The sequence below is a fragment of the Pleurodeles waltl genome, chromosome 4_1, assembly GCF_031143425.1.
Source record: "Pleurodeles waltl isolate 20211129_DDA chromosome 4_1, aPleWal1.hap1.20221129, whole genome shotgun sequence".
Classification (NCBI taxonomy): domain Eukaryota; kingdom Metazoa; phylum Chordata; class Amphibia; order Caudata; family Salamandridae; genus Pleurodeles; species Pleurodeles waltl.
The window spans coordinates 607,794,646-607,811,978 of record NC_090442.1 but is presented as its reverse complement, the minus strand read 5'-3'; the positions used below and the strand labels follow the sequence as shown (position 1 = coordinate 607,811,978).

The 17,333-nt window shown below is 46.3% G+C and overlaps 1 protein-coding gene across 1 annotated transcript in view; it reads left to right on the top strand.

Annotated features, from left to right (window-relative positions):
- Positions 1-17,333, top strand: part of UTP20 (UTP20 small subunit processome component) — a 966,235-nt gene that overhangs the window by 33,242 nt on the left and 915,660 nt on the right. Inside the window, exon 4 of the mRNA XM_069229033.1 lies at positions 8,858-8,990. Coding sequence (XP_069085134.1) covers positions 8,858-8,990 — 133 coding nt within the window. The remainder of the gene's footprint in view (positions 1-8,857; positions 8,991-17,333) is intronic.

Sequence of the window (17,333 nt, the reverse complement as noted above, 5' to 3'; positions counted from 1 at the left end):
GGTAGGCTATGATCTAAAAAGTTGGTAAACTTCAGTGCAAACTTTGAAGCATTGAAGCACACTTCAGCTTAGGCTTTCTTGAAGAATATTAGAAGTGGGAGTTACGGCTGACTTAATACAGGGAGGTAAAGACACCTTTTGTTATGATTTTCATGACTTTTTTGTTATTATGACAAAGCCATTAGTAATAAATTTGTGAACTCTAACTCCTGTTTGACTTTAGTGTTTTGGAGAATTTAATTTTTTTGGGCCTTTTTGTATTGGCATATGAAAATTGGTGTATTGATGTATCCTGGTAAGTGTGTTGGTGTATCATGATGGGGGTGTTTATGAATGATGTTGGTTGTGTGGAAATACGATGGTGAGGGCATTGACATCAGTGTGTTGTCCCTGATGATAAGTGTGTTTGCCTTTGACTGCATGTGTGTACGGTTGACTAATGTAGTGGAGAGCGGACTTAAGATGAAGATAGCAACTTATATCCTGATTTTCATAAACTTTTCGTTATTATGATGAAGGTACTCTTAACAAATTTGTGAACGTTGACTCATTTTCGAATTAAGTGTTTTAGGGATTTTTGGGGGGCATTTTGTGCAATTGCATATGAAAATGTATTATATTGGCATCATGGTAGGTATGTTTGAGTATCACGGCAGTCTTTTGGCATATCATGGGATAGTGTTGGCATATCATGGGGTTCATGTCGCATGGGGCTGGCTTATTGGGTGTGTTGGCATATCGTGGTGGGTGTGTTGGCATATCATGTTGGATGTGTCAGCATATTATGGTGGGTTTGTTTGTGCATGATTTTGGTTGTGTGATATGACTAGAGCTTTGACTTTGGTATGTTTACGTATATTGGTGGGATGTTTTCTTTGACTAGTCTCTTGGCATGTAACGGCAGTTGATTATTTTGAGTCTTAAAAATATGCATGATTTGACATTCACATTGAATACTTCTGTTATGCCTTATGTCACCAAAACGACTTAACAATTTTTCACGAAACAAAAAAAAAATCAAAGATATTGGAAATGCTATTCTTTAGCAGTTCCAGGAGCAGGTGCTTAGTGGTTTCAGAGGCAGAAAATTACCTACAGGGAGTGCAGAATTATTAGGCAAGTTGTATTTTTGAGGATTAATTTTATTATTGAACAACAACCATGTTCTCAATGAACCCAAAAAACTCATTAATATCAAAACTGAATATTTTTGGAAGTAGTTTTAGTTTTAGCTATGTTAGGGGGATATCTGTGTGTGCAGGTGAATATCACTGTGCATAATTATTAGGCAACTTAACAAAAAAAAATATATACCCATTTCAATTATTTATCATTACCAGTGAAACCAATATAACATCTCAACATTCACAAATATACATTTCTGACATTCAAAAACAAAACAAAAACAAATCAGTGACCAATATAGCCACCTTTCTTTGCAAGGACACTCAAAAGCCTGCCATCCATGGATTCTGTCAGTGTTTTGATCTGTTCACCATCAACATTGCGTGCAGCAGCAACCACAGCCTCCCAGACACTGTTCAGAGAGGTGTACTGTTTTCCCTCCTTGTAAATCTCACATTTGATGATGGACCACAGGTTCTCAATGGGGTTCAGATCAGGTGAACAAGGAGGCCATGTCATTAGATTTCCTTCTTTTATACCCTTTCTTGCCAGCCACGCTGTGGAGTACTTGGACGCGTGTGATGGAGCATTGTCCTGCATGAAAATCATGTTTTTCTTGAAGGATGCAGACTTCTTCCTGTACCACTGCTTGAAGAAGGTGTCTACCAGGAACTGGCAGTAGGACTGGGAGTTGAGCTTGACTCCATCCTCAACCTGAAAAGGCCCCACAAGCTCATCTTTGATGATACCAGCCCAAACCAGTACTCCACCTCCACCTTGCTGGCATCTGAGTCGGACTGGAGCTCTCTGCCCTTTACCAATCCAGCCACGGGCCCATCCATCTGGCCCATCAAGACTCACTCTCATTTCATCAGTCCATAAAACCTTAGAAAATCAGTCTTGAGATATTTCTTGGCCCAGTCTTGACGTTTCAGCTTGTGTGTCTTGTTCAGTGGTGGTCGTCTTTCAGCCTTTCTTACCTTGGCCATGTCTCTGAGTATTGCACACCTTGTGCTTTTGGGCACTCCAGTGATGTTGCAGCTCTGAAATATGGCCAAACTGGTGGCAAGTGGCATCGTGGCAGCTGCACGCTTGACTTTTCTCAGTTCATGGGCAGTTATTTTGCGCCTTGGTTTTTCCACACGCTTCTTGCGACCCTGTTGACTATTTTGAATGAAACGCTTGATTGTTCGATGATCACGCTTCAGAAGCTTTGCAATTTTAAGAGTGCTGCATCCCTCTGCAAGATATCTCACTATTTTTGACTTTTCTGAGCCTGTCAAGTCCTTCTTTTGACCCATTTTGCCAAAGGAAAGGAAGTTGCCTAATAATTATGCACACCTGATATAGGGTGTTGATGTCATTAGACCACACCCCTTCTCATTACAGAGATGCACATCACCTAATATGCTTAATTGGTAGTAGGCTTTCGAGCCTATACAGCTTGGAGTAAGACAACATGCATAAAGAGGATGATGTGGTCAAAATACTCATTTGCCTAATAATTCTGCACTCCCTGTATAGAAGATCATATATTTGACCACATACATTATTTGGGACTCCCATTTTTGAATCGCTTCACTGACTTGCCCCATTTGTGGCACACTCTTAAATATCATACTAAACTCAGCTGCCTCCAACTATGATGTAAGTTAGTCAAGGAAGGTCAAAAATTGCATTTCATACGGAATGAGGTGTTAACCCTAATTACAGATTTGCAACTGCAATATGTAGGCTTGAAGACTACAAAAGTAAATGCTCCAGGCTTTATCATGCTGGTGCTTTAAAAAAAAAAAAAAAATACATGAAAAAACAAAATTTAGTTTGCCTATTCATGCATGCCTGTCTTTATATGTAGTACCACACTAAAACCAGACATGTTGTTCATTAGGGATGCCTCTAATATGGTCAAAGCCATGCTTCCTCTTCATAGTTCCTTCTACAAGACTGTAATTGGGAATTCTTCAATATACTGAGGAAGATTGACCATTCTATCACTGGTTGTTTACAATCAGTTGGCTGTAGCTCACACATAGGCTTACCATTTGTACTCTACAACGTTGCTGTTGTATCCTTCAATCCCATTTGTCCATGGCATGAATGTGTCATGTTTCTTTTTGTGTTTAGCCCTCCCCCCAGAGCATGGATGAAGTACTCCAGTTTTAGGAGCTACTTTTTTCTTTTCTTTGAGCACTCCACATAAATGCTCATGTTTTCACTTGTTCCTTTCTCAGTCTTCTTCCACCCGCCTTCCATCCATTTTGCCTCTTTTCCTACACCACCCCACCCCCTCCCATCCCAACCCAAGCTGGATTGCCCCTACGTCCAAACGTACTCCAACTCTGTATTTAAGGTTCATGATTACAAAACTGCTAATGTTAACATGAGAGGTAAACAGTCATAAACTGATTACTGTGCTCGGTTGACAGAAGGCATGCGTGCCCTCATTGGAGGTTTCGTCTACCCTCCTCCCGCTCGCCGCTTTTGTTTGTACTCCTCGATTGGCTTAAAGTGGAACAACTGAAAAAGGACCCTACAAAAGCCACTTATCTTGGAACATGACAGTAGCAGCTCAATTTAGAATACCTGTAAAAATGCTCCGCTTTTAAAATGATCTTTGTGATAAAGAACCACCTTCATCCTCATACCTGCCTTTGAGTTGTCTGTTTGTCCCTGTAGGAAGCTGGCTCTGTATATACTATCTCAAAATGAGAGATAATGTGCACAGAGTCCAGGGGTTCCCCAAGAGGCTTGACAGAGGCAATAATAGAAAATACGAATGCTCTATTTGTGGTAGTGTGGTTGAGCAGTTCAGTTAGGCTTATCAGAGGGTAGTGGTAAGCATTTGTTGTACACACACAAGCAATAAGTGAAAACACACACTCAGTGACTTAACTCCAGGCCAATAGATTTTTTTATAGAAAAGTATTCTTTTCTTCATTTATTTCAGAACCACAAGAGTCAAATGGCAGGTAAGTACATTAAATGTAAGGTACTTTGCATAGGTATAGATAGAACTGTAATGTACACAGTTTGGCATAAAATGGCAATAAGCTATTTTAAAAGTGGACACTGCAAAATTCAACAGTTCCTGGGTGAGGTAAGTACAAGTTAGTTTTTGAGGTAAGTAAAGCACTTACAAGTTGAGTCTCAGGGGAATAGGCACCCCACCGTTGGGGGTACAAGTCAACCCCAAACACCCAGCACCAGCTACACAGGGCCGGTCAGGTGCAGAGGTCAAAGAGTAGCCCAAATAACATGGGCGCCTATGGAGACAGGGGGTGCTCCGGTTCTAGTCTGCTGGCAGGTAACTACCTGCGTCCTCGGGGAGCACACCAGGGGGGTTTAGTAGAGCACTGGGGTGGTCCCAAGTAGACACACAACGCACACCCTCAGCGGCACAGAGGCGGACGGGTGCAGTGGGCAAACAAGGGCGTCGAGTTAGCAATTGAAATCAGTGGAGGGACCGGGAATCACTCAGACGTTGCATTAGGGCATGGGGGCTTCCTAGGCCAGCCATCGACTTGGCAAGGGTGAAGGCCGCCTGCTGGTCACTGCTGCACCAGTGATCTGTTCTTCAGGGGCCTGGGGGCAGCGGGTGCAGTGCTTCTTCCAGGTGTCGGATTTCTTCGTTCCGAGAAGTCGCGATCAGGGGGTCCTCCGGATTCCCTTTGCAGGTGTCGTCATGAGGGTGCAGAGAGGTTAGCCCAGGGTGAACACATTGTCAGAGTCGCCTGGGGATCCTCTCTGGGTCGTTGGTTTCTCTAGACACGAGCCAGGGGCATCGGGTGCAGAGTGGTGGGAGCCCCTTTAATGATGGTTTCTTCTTTCTTTGTCGGACAGGTCCGCTGTCCACGGGAGATCTTGATCCTTCTTAGGTGCAGGGCAGTTCTCTGAGTCGGCAGAGCTCGCTGGTCCTGTAGAACGCGTAGCTGGTGCAGGTTCTTTGAATCAGGAGACAGGCCGGTAGGGCTGGGGCCAAAGCAGTTGTCTTCCTTCTTCCCTGTGGTGTTTTTCAGCTTTCCTGGGTTCAGGTTCACCCCTAAATACTAAATGTAGGGGTGTGTTAGGGCTGGAGGGCAGTAGCCAATGGCTGCTGTCCCTGAGGGTGGCTACACCCTCATTGTGCCTCCTCCCTTTGGGAAGGGTGGCACATCCCTATCCCTATTGGGCTAAATCCTCCAAAACAAGATGGATGATTTCTCAAGGAGGGGGTCACTTCAACTCTGGACACCCTAGGGGTGGTCCTGGCTGAGGGCTGACTCCTTCTTGTTTTTTTCTCATTATCGCCCCTGGACCTGCCGCCAAAAGTGGGGGCTTGTCCGGGGAGCGGGCATCTCCACTAGCTGGAGTGCCATGGGGCATTGTAATAGGAAGTCTGAGCCTTTGAGGCTCAATGCTAGGTGTTACAGTTCCTGTATCGGGGAGGTGTGAAGCACCTCCACCCAGAGCAGGCTTTGTTCCTGGCCCCAGAGACCACAAAGGCTCTCACCCCAGGAGATCAGAAAAATGTCACTCAGTGGCAGGCTGGCACAACCAGTCAGTCCTGCACTGAAGGATTTGGTACAATACAGGGGGCATCTCTAAGATGCCCTCTGTGTGCATTTTTTAAAAATAAATCCAACACTGGCATCGGTGTGGGTTTATTATTCTGAGAAGGTTGATACCAAACCTCCCAGTGTTCAGTGTAGCCATTATAGAACTGTGGAGTTCGTTTTGACAAACTCCCAGACCATATACTTAATATGGCCACACTGTACTTACACTGTACTTACAATGTCTAAGAATGGACTTAGGCACTGTAGGGGCATATTGCTGCTGCAGCTATGCCCTCACCTGTGGTATAGTGCACCCTGCCTTAGGGCTTTAAGGCCTGCTAGAGGGGTGACTTACCTATGCCACAGGAAGTATTTTGTGTGCATGGCATCCTGAGGGGGATGCCATGTCGACTTTGCCTTTTTTCTCACCACCAACACACACAGTCTGCAATGGCAGTGTGCATGTGTTAGGTGAGGGTTCCCTTAGGATGGCACAACACATTCAGCAGCCCTTATGGACCTTCTCTGGTCACAGGGCACTTTGTATCACTTGTACCTTTTACAAGGGACTTATCTGTGTGCCAGGGTTGTGCCAATTGTGGAGACAATGGTACATTTTTTGTGAAATAATACTGGTGCTGGGGCCTGGTTAGCGTGGTCCCTGCACACTCTCAGTCAAGTCAGCATTAATATCAGGCAAAAAGTGGGGGGTAACTGCAACAAGGAGCCATTTTCCTACAGTCCCTTTGCTATGTTGCTGACCGTGAGACGCTGCTCTAGTTTTTAGCCGTCTTCTTCCTGTGATGCTGAGAACATTTAAACATCAGATCTTCTGCAGGAATCTGAATTTAATTTGAGCCAGGGTGGTGGCAGGGATCCGAGATCTCACGCCGCCACAGGTTTGTGTCAGATGGCTCTGTGTCAGCTATTACAAACAGCCATGCCCCACTTTCTCCTCACATTTTCTGTTTCTCTCTGATCAGGTAAATTTCAGCTTGCGCTGGAAAGTTCTACACAATCTGCCCCCGGCTGCAAGTTTGGGCTTTGCCTTCATCTATCACAAATCTTTCCAGGGTTCTGTAGTGAGCTGAGACCTGATTTTACCACAGAGAACTGCCCAAGAAATAGCGAGTTGTTTCATCTAAGTAAACATAACAGAAATAAAGGCACCGCCAAGCCAACTGACTTTGTGTATGCTACAACTTTACACTATGTACTTCCTCTCTGTTCAGGGTCACCATTTCTTGCAAATATGTCTGAAAAGCAAGCACTGTACACCTCTACCCATGGTCTGGTGTTACGATTATAGCTTTCGACTGTAGAGCTAGGAAGCTAAGTTCTGGTCGTAGACTCAACATCCCGTTATTTTGAGCACATCACTTAGTGTTCCATGACCTATAAACAATGCATGTGAGCTTGTGCAATGCAATTAGTGCTTATCTAAAGCGCTCTGCCTTCTGTCGAACGACAAATAGATTCTTATTTCCTGGCTGATTTCTACAAAATGAGACCAAAAAACGAGGACAAATCACTGCTTCCCTGCTTAAATTCTGTGCTCTTGGGCAACATGGAAAAAAAGTTATTAAAATTGACAGAACTAATAGCTCTCACAACTTCGAGACCTATTGGCTTTGCCAATGCTTGTTTTTCACTTTGCTATGCAACATTGTGCATTGGCTATCCACACATAACAGTGGTTTCTGAGCTTTTTCCATCTTTGAAAGCTAATTCGTTTTTTTAATTAAAACTACAAAACATAATAATTCCAGCTTCTCAGGGATTGAAACATTGATTTTCACAAGGCATGGTCATGTATTTCTCCTTACATTATTTTTCACCATAAGTGTATTAATAGTATCATGCCAAGATTGCACCAAAAGGAGACTCTTTGTCAATTAAGCACTCAGTCTGGGGATGAAAGGAGGCACTGAAGTTGTTTGTGGAACATTTAGTGTAGTTGTTGTCTTTTTAGATGTTGTGAAAATTGAAGGAAGGCGATGATGAGGTGAGCCGGTGTTACTGAGAACAATGAGTAGCCAATGTGTGTACAAGTCTGGAATTTGCTTTTGTGTCTAGATTGTTAGAGACAGAACCTAAGCCAGATCTGAGGTTCCTTTCCAAGGTTTGCCTGTGGAGCAGTTAATGTAAATAGTGAGGATAATTTTTGTATAGTATACCAGTTTGCAGGCTACTGGTAAGTGCAAACCGAATGTAATGACGGGAAAGGGATTCTGGTGTGGGCAGATACGCTCAGGCCAAATAATATCCAGGCAACAAGCTTGACAAGTTTGAAGTTTTTTTAATTTGGTAATTAGGAAGTGAATGGGTCTAGGGCACAGCAATATGGGTCTAGGGCACAGCAATACCCAAGGATGGAAAGAGCATATGTTCTGATCAATTTGTTAGTCCCCCTACATTGAATCTAGCGTTTCTTTGCAATAAGCCTTTTTAAATGTCTCATTCATTGCTTCATTAAACTATTCTCCATTTACAAATTCTCCTTTATCCTTTCTTCCACCTTCTGTTCCTACTTTACATGGTGTTTTTAAATCCAATAAATGCTATGTTTTCGACAAGGCGTATTCATGTTTGTTTGACCACTTAAGAGGCTACCTGTGCTATATGTTGTCAAACTGTGTTGTCTCCTAGCCTTGGTATCAAGGCTTGGAGAAGCATGGCTGCTGCTTCCTGTGAATTCATAATGTGAAATAACTGTCTGGATTCCTCAGCTAGCCACTGTCTGGAAAGCTCCCCCAAATCCCCCCTCACATGTTCCTATTGATAATTGAATTTGAGATCAAATTCTCTTCCAGGGTTTACCCGACAAGGCCTGGAGTGGAAAAGTTCAACATCTGCATTGCATGGAAAGCCCGACTCCAAATGGTCTGAAAGATGCAGCATTGAAAAACCACCACTTACTGCTAGTCCTATTAATGAGCTGAGACGACTTGCTTTTGTCCATGTTTCTTTCAGAGTACTATTGTGTATTGTTTGGGTAAACATGTTAGAAGTTTGAGTTTTAAATGTATGTGATTTCCTTTTATTTATGAAGCTGTGGGCCTTTTGTTTCTCCAAGTAATCTGAGTATAGTTGAAGCTTTCCCACTAAAGAATAGCTCAACCTTATATTGATTCAAAGTGATCTTTTTGTGTCAGTTCATTTGAAGATAATCATAGTCTTCTGTTTCTGGACAGTGACTTTCTACCGGGAGGTATGCACCAAATGTCAGTCATTTAACCAGCTGGTGCATCATCAGGACATGATTGTTCAGAGCTTGAAAACTCACCTGCAAGTGAAAAACAGCCTCGCTTATCAGCCACTGCTGGAGTAAGTAAAGAAATATTGTTTCTTTTTCACAAGGTTCTATTAACATTTCATTGTATTGCAGTTTTTATATAATACTTACTACCCCTGTGTGGAGTGCTGAAGAGCTTACCCACATCGGTATGTTTGTTTGAAAGAATGTTGCCTTTCTTTTGATCCTATGTGGGAAGCGTTTCCATGTTGTGCATTATGACCACTGAGTTGTGGTTATCATGTTATGGGACGCAGCACGTAGCAGTTTGTTGGATTATAAAGTATGAGAGACAAAGGCACAGATTTATGATTTTCAATATGCTGGTAGCTTTGAAGAGCTCTGCAAGTCCCATTATGGTATTTCATATGATATAGTCTGATTTGCTGGTTACTGCACTGGGTTGTCCAGTCTGAGATTTTGTGTACCGTTGTGACCTTGAGCAGGCATGGTTGGAGGGAGAGCTAAGTGGAGAAATCTGTTTGGATGGGCATTTTGATTATCATCCCATATCTGAGTGTCTTTGAGAGATGCTGTTAGATTGTGTAGATGTTTGCACCTTCAGTGGTAGACTGTATTAAAGTCTTCTGAATTGTCCAGCAATGTGTAAAATATTGTGAGCTATTCCATGCCTGTTTATTTGATGATTTCAGGTGTTTTGGTTTGTAATGACTTTTCTGAGCTCGGCTACTGGAATTTGGGTGTCACAGTTATCTGGAAGGTGCCCATTTTTTCAACTGTCATACGTGTACATGCTCCTGGGTACTTCTAGTATTGGCCTGTAATGAGTTCCAAAGCAGGCAGGCTGAGCTGAGAAAGCAATGCCTTCTGCAAGTTTCTTACGTAAGGTGGCATGAAACAGTGCAAGCCTGCAGCTCAGTGTTCTGTTTGGTTTGTATTGCTTGAATTTAACTTGGGAAGCTCTGCAGACAATGCAGAGTACCTTGAACATTGCCATTCTAGCTATAAGTAGCAAGTGCAGGATTTGGAGTCTCGCATTCTATTGGGTTAAGATGTAGAAGAATCCTTGCAGCACCATTTTGGTTGAACTGTATTTTGTGCATAGTGGGTGTTGTGGCATGGCCAGACTTGGAGATTACCATTGTGAAAATAGCATGCAGTTTATGTTGGTGTGCAAGGCATGGGAAGATCTGAATCCATGGTTACGCCCAAGTTTCTAGTGCTTCTTTGTTTGAGGGGCTGGAGTACCTTAAGCCATTGTCTGCAGGTCATATTCACTGTATTTGTGGTATTGAGCATTAGATGGTTATTCATCATCCATGTTTTTATGGCATGAAGGCAGTCATTCAGTTGTGACTATAAAGGTCTGCTGAGCTATACATTTTTCAAATGATTTGGGTGTAATCTGCATAGTTGTAACAGGTGAGTTTGTACGATTTAATTAGATTTGGTCATGGGTTGTGGTACATGATGAATAATAGTGGGGATATGATGGATCCCAGGGAATCGCTGAGTAGGCATCTGGCTACCTCCCCCGCACCCGGTGAGTGCACATTATCTTTAAAGATTTTTGGCGATTATGGTTCTGAGGCTGATCCCGATGGTCTGGCTGCATTGATAATATCAAGGAAATCGTTTGGTGACAGGTTATTGAAGGTATGTAGTAATGGATGATTATTGTTTTCTCATTCTGTGTGTGGTTAGGGAAAGTGTTGTTGTTAGCATGCTCATTAAGGTAATTTTCAATATCTGTAATATTTTAGATCAGTTTGTTGGCACTCTTGAACAGAAGTCTTTTGATCGTGCTGTTTTTGTGTTTAGGCACTGTTTGGTTTGGAAATCTGTTCGAATTTTCTGGAGTTCTTTAGAAGGACTTTCTACTTCAGTTATGCACATGAAGTAGTGGTGTCTTTTTGTGGTTATGGTGCTCTTTTGCAGGCTCTGTTGTATTGCTGTACTGTGCTTTTTGTCATCTCCTGATTTTCTCCATTTGTTTTGTTGTGTCTTGAATTGTGTTTTCGTTCTTTTGATGTTGTCATTCACCTATGTGGTGGTCTTGTTTGTGGTCAGCCCTGGATGTGTTTTTTGTTGGTGGATATCTAGTTTTTCATTGCCTGTAACAGCATTTGTTGTTGTCGGTATTTGTTGTCTTTGAAGTGTTGTTATTGAAAAGTGTGTAGATCCTGACAACTATGATCTTGTGGTCACTCCAGCTTATTGGGGGATGGGGGGGGTGGTTTGCCTATAACGGTGGCTTGCCATATGGGTGCAATACTACACCTAGAGCAGGCTTCTATAAGAAGTAGTTTTTGAGCTACTGGTAGGTGTCCAGCTACCTATATGTATCTCTCCTGTGTGCATCTACTCTACTAAATGAGAAGCTTTGCTTTATTGAATTAATATTCATATCCTAATTTTGAAAAGCCTATTTTTGAGATGTAAATGTGTGTATTTCCAGAACTAATAAGCTGACGTTTGTAGAACAATTGAGGAATTTTCAAAATAAATGCATTTAACTGCCACCACAGACAAGTTTCCGACTACATGCAGATAAGCGCCTACGCTCTCTCAGGTCAGAGACAATGCCTGCTGCGGATGAAGATGTTCAGTCCTCCTCCAGAAGAATGGCTAGTGATTTAGCATATCAGGACCAGGGGCTTCAAACCCCCTGTCTCCTATGCAACCCCCAACTTCCCCCAGACCTGGGAGATGCCACACCGCCTGCCCTGAGGCCCATTTGGCACTAGGACATGTGGGAACTTACCTATGCAGTAGGCGTGTTGTCCCCTACCCCCCACATGCTGGTCACACCCCTAAGGTGGGGCACCTGACGTACTACATGAAATAAGGGTTCCACCATCTTGTTTTTGGTGGAGTTAGGAACTCTTGGACAGGGTCATGCCCACTCCTCACAGGAATTGGTGATAAAGGGGGGTTAATGACGCCAAGGGTAGGTAGCCCATTGGCTACTACCCTACACTTCCCTTAACACCCTTAAATTCAGTATTCAGGTGTCTCCCCGACACCAGGAACTCAAATTCGCCTGACCACAAGAAGAAGGACCAAGAAGAGTCAAAGACTGAAAAACTATGGTTAGCTAAAGACTTGGCACCAAACCCTGCCTGCTCCTGTCCCAACAGTCGCAAAGACCTGATTCGTCCTGCAGCTGTACTTCCTCCCCCAAGCCTTGCAGGACTGCCAGCACTTCGCCAAACTGCCAGCAACTCCCTTGAAGTTGAGTAGTGACTTGCCTGCAGGCACCTACCGCACAGTCTGGTTGAGCGATCTGCTGACTATTGGGTCCACCGACGCAGCAGCAGCAGCAGCCAGGAGGAGGTCACTGAGAGTGCAGGTCAGCCGTGTCACTAACTAGAAAAGTACTTACCTGATCCCGAAGATCTTGGTTCTAAATTACTATAAAAATCTGTTATTTTTTTTTAATTGGTCTTAGGTTTCTTCTTGAGTGTGCGTCTCATTTATTGACTCTGTTTACAACAGATGCTTAACACTACCCTCTGATCAGCCTAAACTGCCCGCCCACACAACCACAAAGAGAGAATTTGGGATTATTAACTTAAGCCCTGCAAGCCAATAAGGATCGTCTGGACTTTTAACATGTACAAGTGTGGAACATTAGGCGCTAGGTTGCTTAATGTTGTGTATTGACTGAAAATACTCTCTTCCAGCTTGTAAGGAAATGGCTCCCTGTTGCAGTTACCCCCCACTTTTTACCTGATACTGATGCTGACTTGACTGAGAAGTGTTCTGGGACCCTGCTAACCAGGCCTCAGCACCAGTGTTCTTTCACCTAAAATGTACCATTGTTTCCACAATTGGCACACCCCGGCACACAGATAAGTCCCTTGTAAAAGGTACCAGTGGTACCAAGGGCCCTGTGACCAGGGAAGGTCCCTAAGGGCTGCAGCATATGTTGTGCCACCCCAAGGGACCCCTCACTTAACACATGCCCACTGCCATTGCAGATTGTGTGTGTTGGCGGGGAGAAAAAAGCAGAGTCGACATGGCATCCCCCTCAGGATGCCATGCACACAAAATACTGCCTGTGGCATAGGTAAGTCACCCCTCTAGCAGGCCTTACAGCCCTAAGGCAGGGTGCACTACACCACAGGTGAGGGCATAGCTGCATGAGCAATATGTCCCTACAGTGTCTAAGTTTATTCTTAGACATTGTAAGTACAGTGTGGCCATATTAAGTATATGGTCTGGGAGTTATTCAAAAACGAACTCCACAGCTCCATAATGGCTACACTGAATACTGGGAAGTTTGGTATCAAACTTCTCAGAATAATAAACCCACACTGATACCAGTGTTGGATTTATTAAAAAATGCACACAGAGGGCATCTTAGAGATGCCCCCTGTATTTTATCCAATCGTTCAGTGCAGGACTGACTGGTCTGTGCCAGCCTGCTGCTGAGAGACAAGTTTCAGACCCCCTGGGGCGAGAGCCTTTCTGCGCTCTGAGGCCAGAAACAAAGCCTGCACTGGGTGGAGATGCTTAACACCTTCCCCCTGCAGGAACTGTAACACCTAGCAGTGAGCCTCAAAGACTCAAGCTTCGTGTTACAATGCCCCATGGCACTCCAGCTAGTGGAGGTGCCCGCCCCCTGGACACAGCCCCCACTTTTGGCGACAAGTTCAGGGGAGGTAATAGGAAAAACAAGGAGGAGTCACCCACCAGTCAGGACAGCCCCTAAGGTGTCCTGAGCTGAGGTGACCCCTGCCTTTAGAAATCCTCCATCTTGATTTTGGAGGATTCCCCCAATAGGATTAGGGATGTGCCCCCCTCCCTACAGGGAGGAGGCACAAAGAGGGTGTAGCCACCCTCAAGGACAGTAGCCATTGGCTACTGCCCTCTCAGACCTAAACACACCCCTAAATTCAGTATTGAGGGGCTCCCCAGCACCCAGGAAATCAGATTCCTGCAACCTTAACCAGAAGAAGGACCGCTGACCTGAAGCCCTGCAGTTGAGACGGAGACGACAACTGCTTTGGCCCCAGCCTTACCGGCCTGTCTCCCAACTTCGAAGAAAACTGCAACAGCGACGCATCCAACAGGGACCAGCGACCTCTGACGCCTCAGAGGACTGCCCTGCAACTAAGGACCAAGAAACTCCAGTGAACAGCGGCCCTGTTCAACAATCTGCAACTTTCTTACAACAAAGAAACAACTCTAAGGACTTCACATTTCCCACCGGAAGCATGAGACTTTCCACTCTGCACCCGACGCCCCCGGCTCAACCTGCGGAAAACCGACACTACAGGGAGGACTCCCCGGCGACTACAAGCCCGTGAGTAGCCAGAGACGACCCCCTGATCCCCCACTGCGATGCCTGCAGAGGAAATCCAGAGGCTCCCCCTGACTGCGACTGCCTGTAACAAGGGACCCGACGCCTGGAACCAACACTGCACCCGCAGCCCCCAGGACCTGAAGGAATCGAACTCCAGTGCAGGAGCGACCCCCCGGCGACCCTCTGCCTAGCCCCGGTGGTAGCTTCCCAGAGGAGCCCCCCCCCCCCTGTGCCTGCCTGCATCGTTGAAGAGACCCCCGGGTCTCCCCATTGCTTTCAATACAAAACCTGACGCCTGTTTGCACTCTGCACCTGGCCGCCCCTGTGCCGCTGAGGGTATACTTTCTGTGCCTGCTTGTGTCCTCCCCGGTGCCCTACAAAACCCCCCTGGTCTGCCCTCCGAGGACACGGGGACTTACCTGCTGGCAGACTGGAACCGCGGCACCCCGGTTCTCCATTGAAGCCTATGCGTTTTGGGCACCTCTTTGACCTCTGCACCTGACCGGCCCTGAGCTGCTGGTGTGGTAACTTTGGGGTTGCCTTGAACCCCCAACGGAGGGTTGCCTATGCCCAGGAGACTGACTGTGAGGGTGCAGGGGGGGTCGACTCTGGGTACTCATGTCGTCGTAGTCCCCTGGGAGTCCTCTCTGCTGTGTTAGTTCTCTGGCGCTCGAGCAGGGGGGCGTCGGGTGCAGGGTGTGAAGTCTCATGCTTCCAGCAGGAAGAGAGAGTTTTTTGAAAGTAGCTTTAAAATTGCAAAGTTGTTGCAGTTTTTGAACAGTGCCGCTGTTCTCTGGACTTTCTTGGTCCTTCGGGTTCAGGGCTGTCCTCTGAGTCCTCAGAGATCGCTGATCCCTGTCGGATGCGCCGCTGTGCAGGTTCTTTGAGTCTGGAGACAGGCCGGTAGGGCTGGGGCCAAGTCAGTTGTCGTCTCTGTCGTTTCTGCTGGGCTTTCAGGTCAGCAGTCCTCCTTCTTGTTGTAGGTTGCAGAAATCTGAGTTCCTAGGTTCAGGGGAGCCCCTAAATACTGAATTTAGGGGTGTGTTTAGGTCTGGGAGGGCAGTAGCCAATGGCTACTGTCCTGGAGGGTGGCTACACCCTCTTTGTGCCTCCTCCCTGAGGAGAGGGGGGCACATCCCTATTCCTATTGGGGGAATCCTCCAATCTTAAGATGGAGGATTTCTAAAGGCAGGAGTCACCTCAGCTCAGGGCACCTTAGGGGCTGTCCTGACTGGTGGGTGGCTCCTCCTTGTTTTCCTCATTATCTCCTCCAGCCTTGCGGTTGTGGTTTAGTACACCCCGCCTTAGGGCTGTAAGGCCCGCTAGAGGGGTGACTTACCTATGCCACAGGCAGTGACAGGTGGGCATGGCACTCTGAGTGCAATGTCGACTTAGTCATTTTCTCCCACCAGCACACACGAGCTGTGTGGCAGTGTGCATGTGCTGTGTGAGGGGTCTCCAGGTTGGCATAAGACATGCTGCAGTCCTTAGAGACCTTCCCTGGCAACAGTGCCCTTGGTACCAGGGACTTAACTGTGTGCCAGGGCTGTGCCAATTGTGGGAACAGAGGTACAGTTTAGGGAAAGAACACTGGTGCCGGGGCCTGGTTAGCAGGGTCCCAGTACACTTTCAATCATAACTGGCATCAACAAAAGGCAAAAAGTTGGACAGCTGGCAGAGAGGACCAAGAGGATTACTCTGGAACACCACGCATGATGACTGGATCCATGCAGCTCTGCAGGAAAGGGGATCCACGCAGCTGGTTGTCGCTTATTGTAGGTGCCTGCAGTTGCAGGGAAGTGACTTCTTCGCTCCAAGGGAGATTACTTTTTCTTCTTGTGCAGGAAGAATAGTTGCAGTCTTGCGAGGATGCAGAACGAGGAAACTGTTGCAAAGCTGGCAGGAACTCTGGATACAGTGTTGCAGAAGACTCTTCCTCGTGGCTCTGCAGCTTGTAGGTTCCTGGAGGGTCCAGTTACGGTTACTGAGGCCAGAAGTCGAAGTAAAGTTTGCAGAGGAGTCCTGCTGGAATCTTGCAAGCCGAATCTGAGGACCCACCCAAGAGAGAGAGATCCTAAGTAGCCCTGAAAGGGAGATTTGTCGCCTAGCCAGGTAAGCACATATCAGGAGGGGGTTCTGACGTCACCTGCCTGGCCTGCCCACTCATATGCTCCCAGAGTTCCCTGCCAACCTCAGACTCAAGATGGCAGAACCCAGGGACCCTCTGGAGGACCACTGGGCACCACTCCTGGGGTGGTGATGGACAGGAAAGTGGTCACTCCCCTTTCCATTGTCCAGTTTTGCGCCAAAGGAGGGATTGGGGTGGAGGTCCCTGAACCCGTGTGAACTGGTTTATGCACGGATGGCACCAAATGTGCCCTTCAAAGCAAGCCAGTGGCTTGGGGAGGCTACTCCTCCCAAGCCAGTCACACCTATTTCCAAAGGGAGAGGGTGTTACCTGCCTCTCCCAAAGGAAATCCTTTGTTTTGCCTTCCTGGGCTTGATCAGATCAAGCAGCAGGAGGGCAGAAACCTGTCTAAGGGTTGGCCGCAGCTGGGCTGCCCAGGAAACCATGTAAGTCTAGTTGTAGCTACGCTGGAAGTTCTCTAAGGTGCCCCCAGAGTGCATGGGATCATACTTCCAATACTTACAACAGTACTGGGGTGTGATTCTGAGATGTTTGATACCAAACATGTCCAGGTTCGGAGTTACCATTATGTAGCTGGACGTAGGTAGTGACTTATGTCCAGTACACACACATAAAATGGGGTCCCCGCACTCACGAAGTCCAGTAAAATGTGGCTGGAGTTTGTGGGGGCACCTCTGCCAGTGCAGGGGCACCCTCACACACAGGTACCTGCACCCTGCCCTCTGGTCTGAGAGGACCTACCATAGGGGTGACTTACAGTAACCCGGTGCAGTGACCTGTAGCGAAACCGGGTGCGTGCACCCGGTTCACGCATACTGCAATGGCAGGCCTGCTGAACCCTTTGCATGGGCTCCCTATGGGTGGCAGAATAACTGCTGCAGCCCATAGGGATCCCCTATAACCCCAATGCCCTGGGTACGTAGGTACCATATACTAGGGTCTTACATAGGGGCA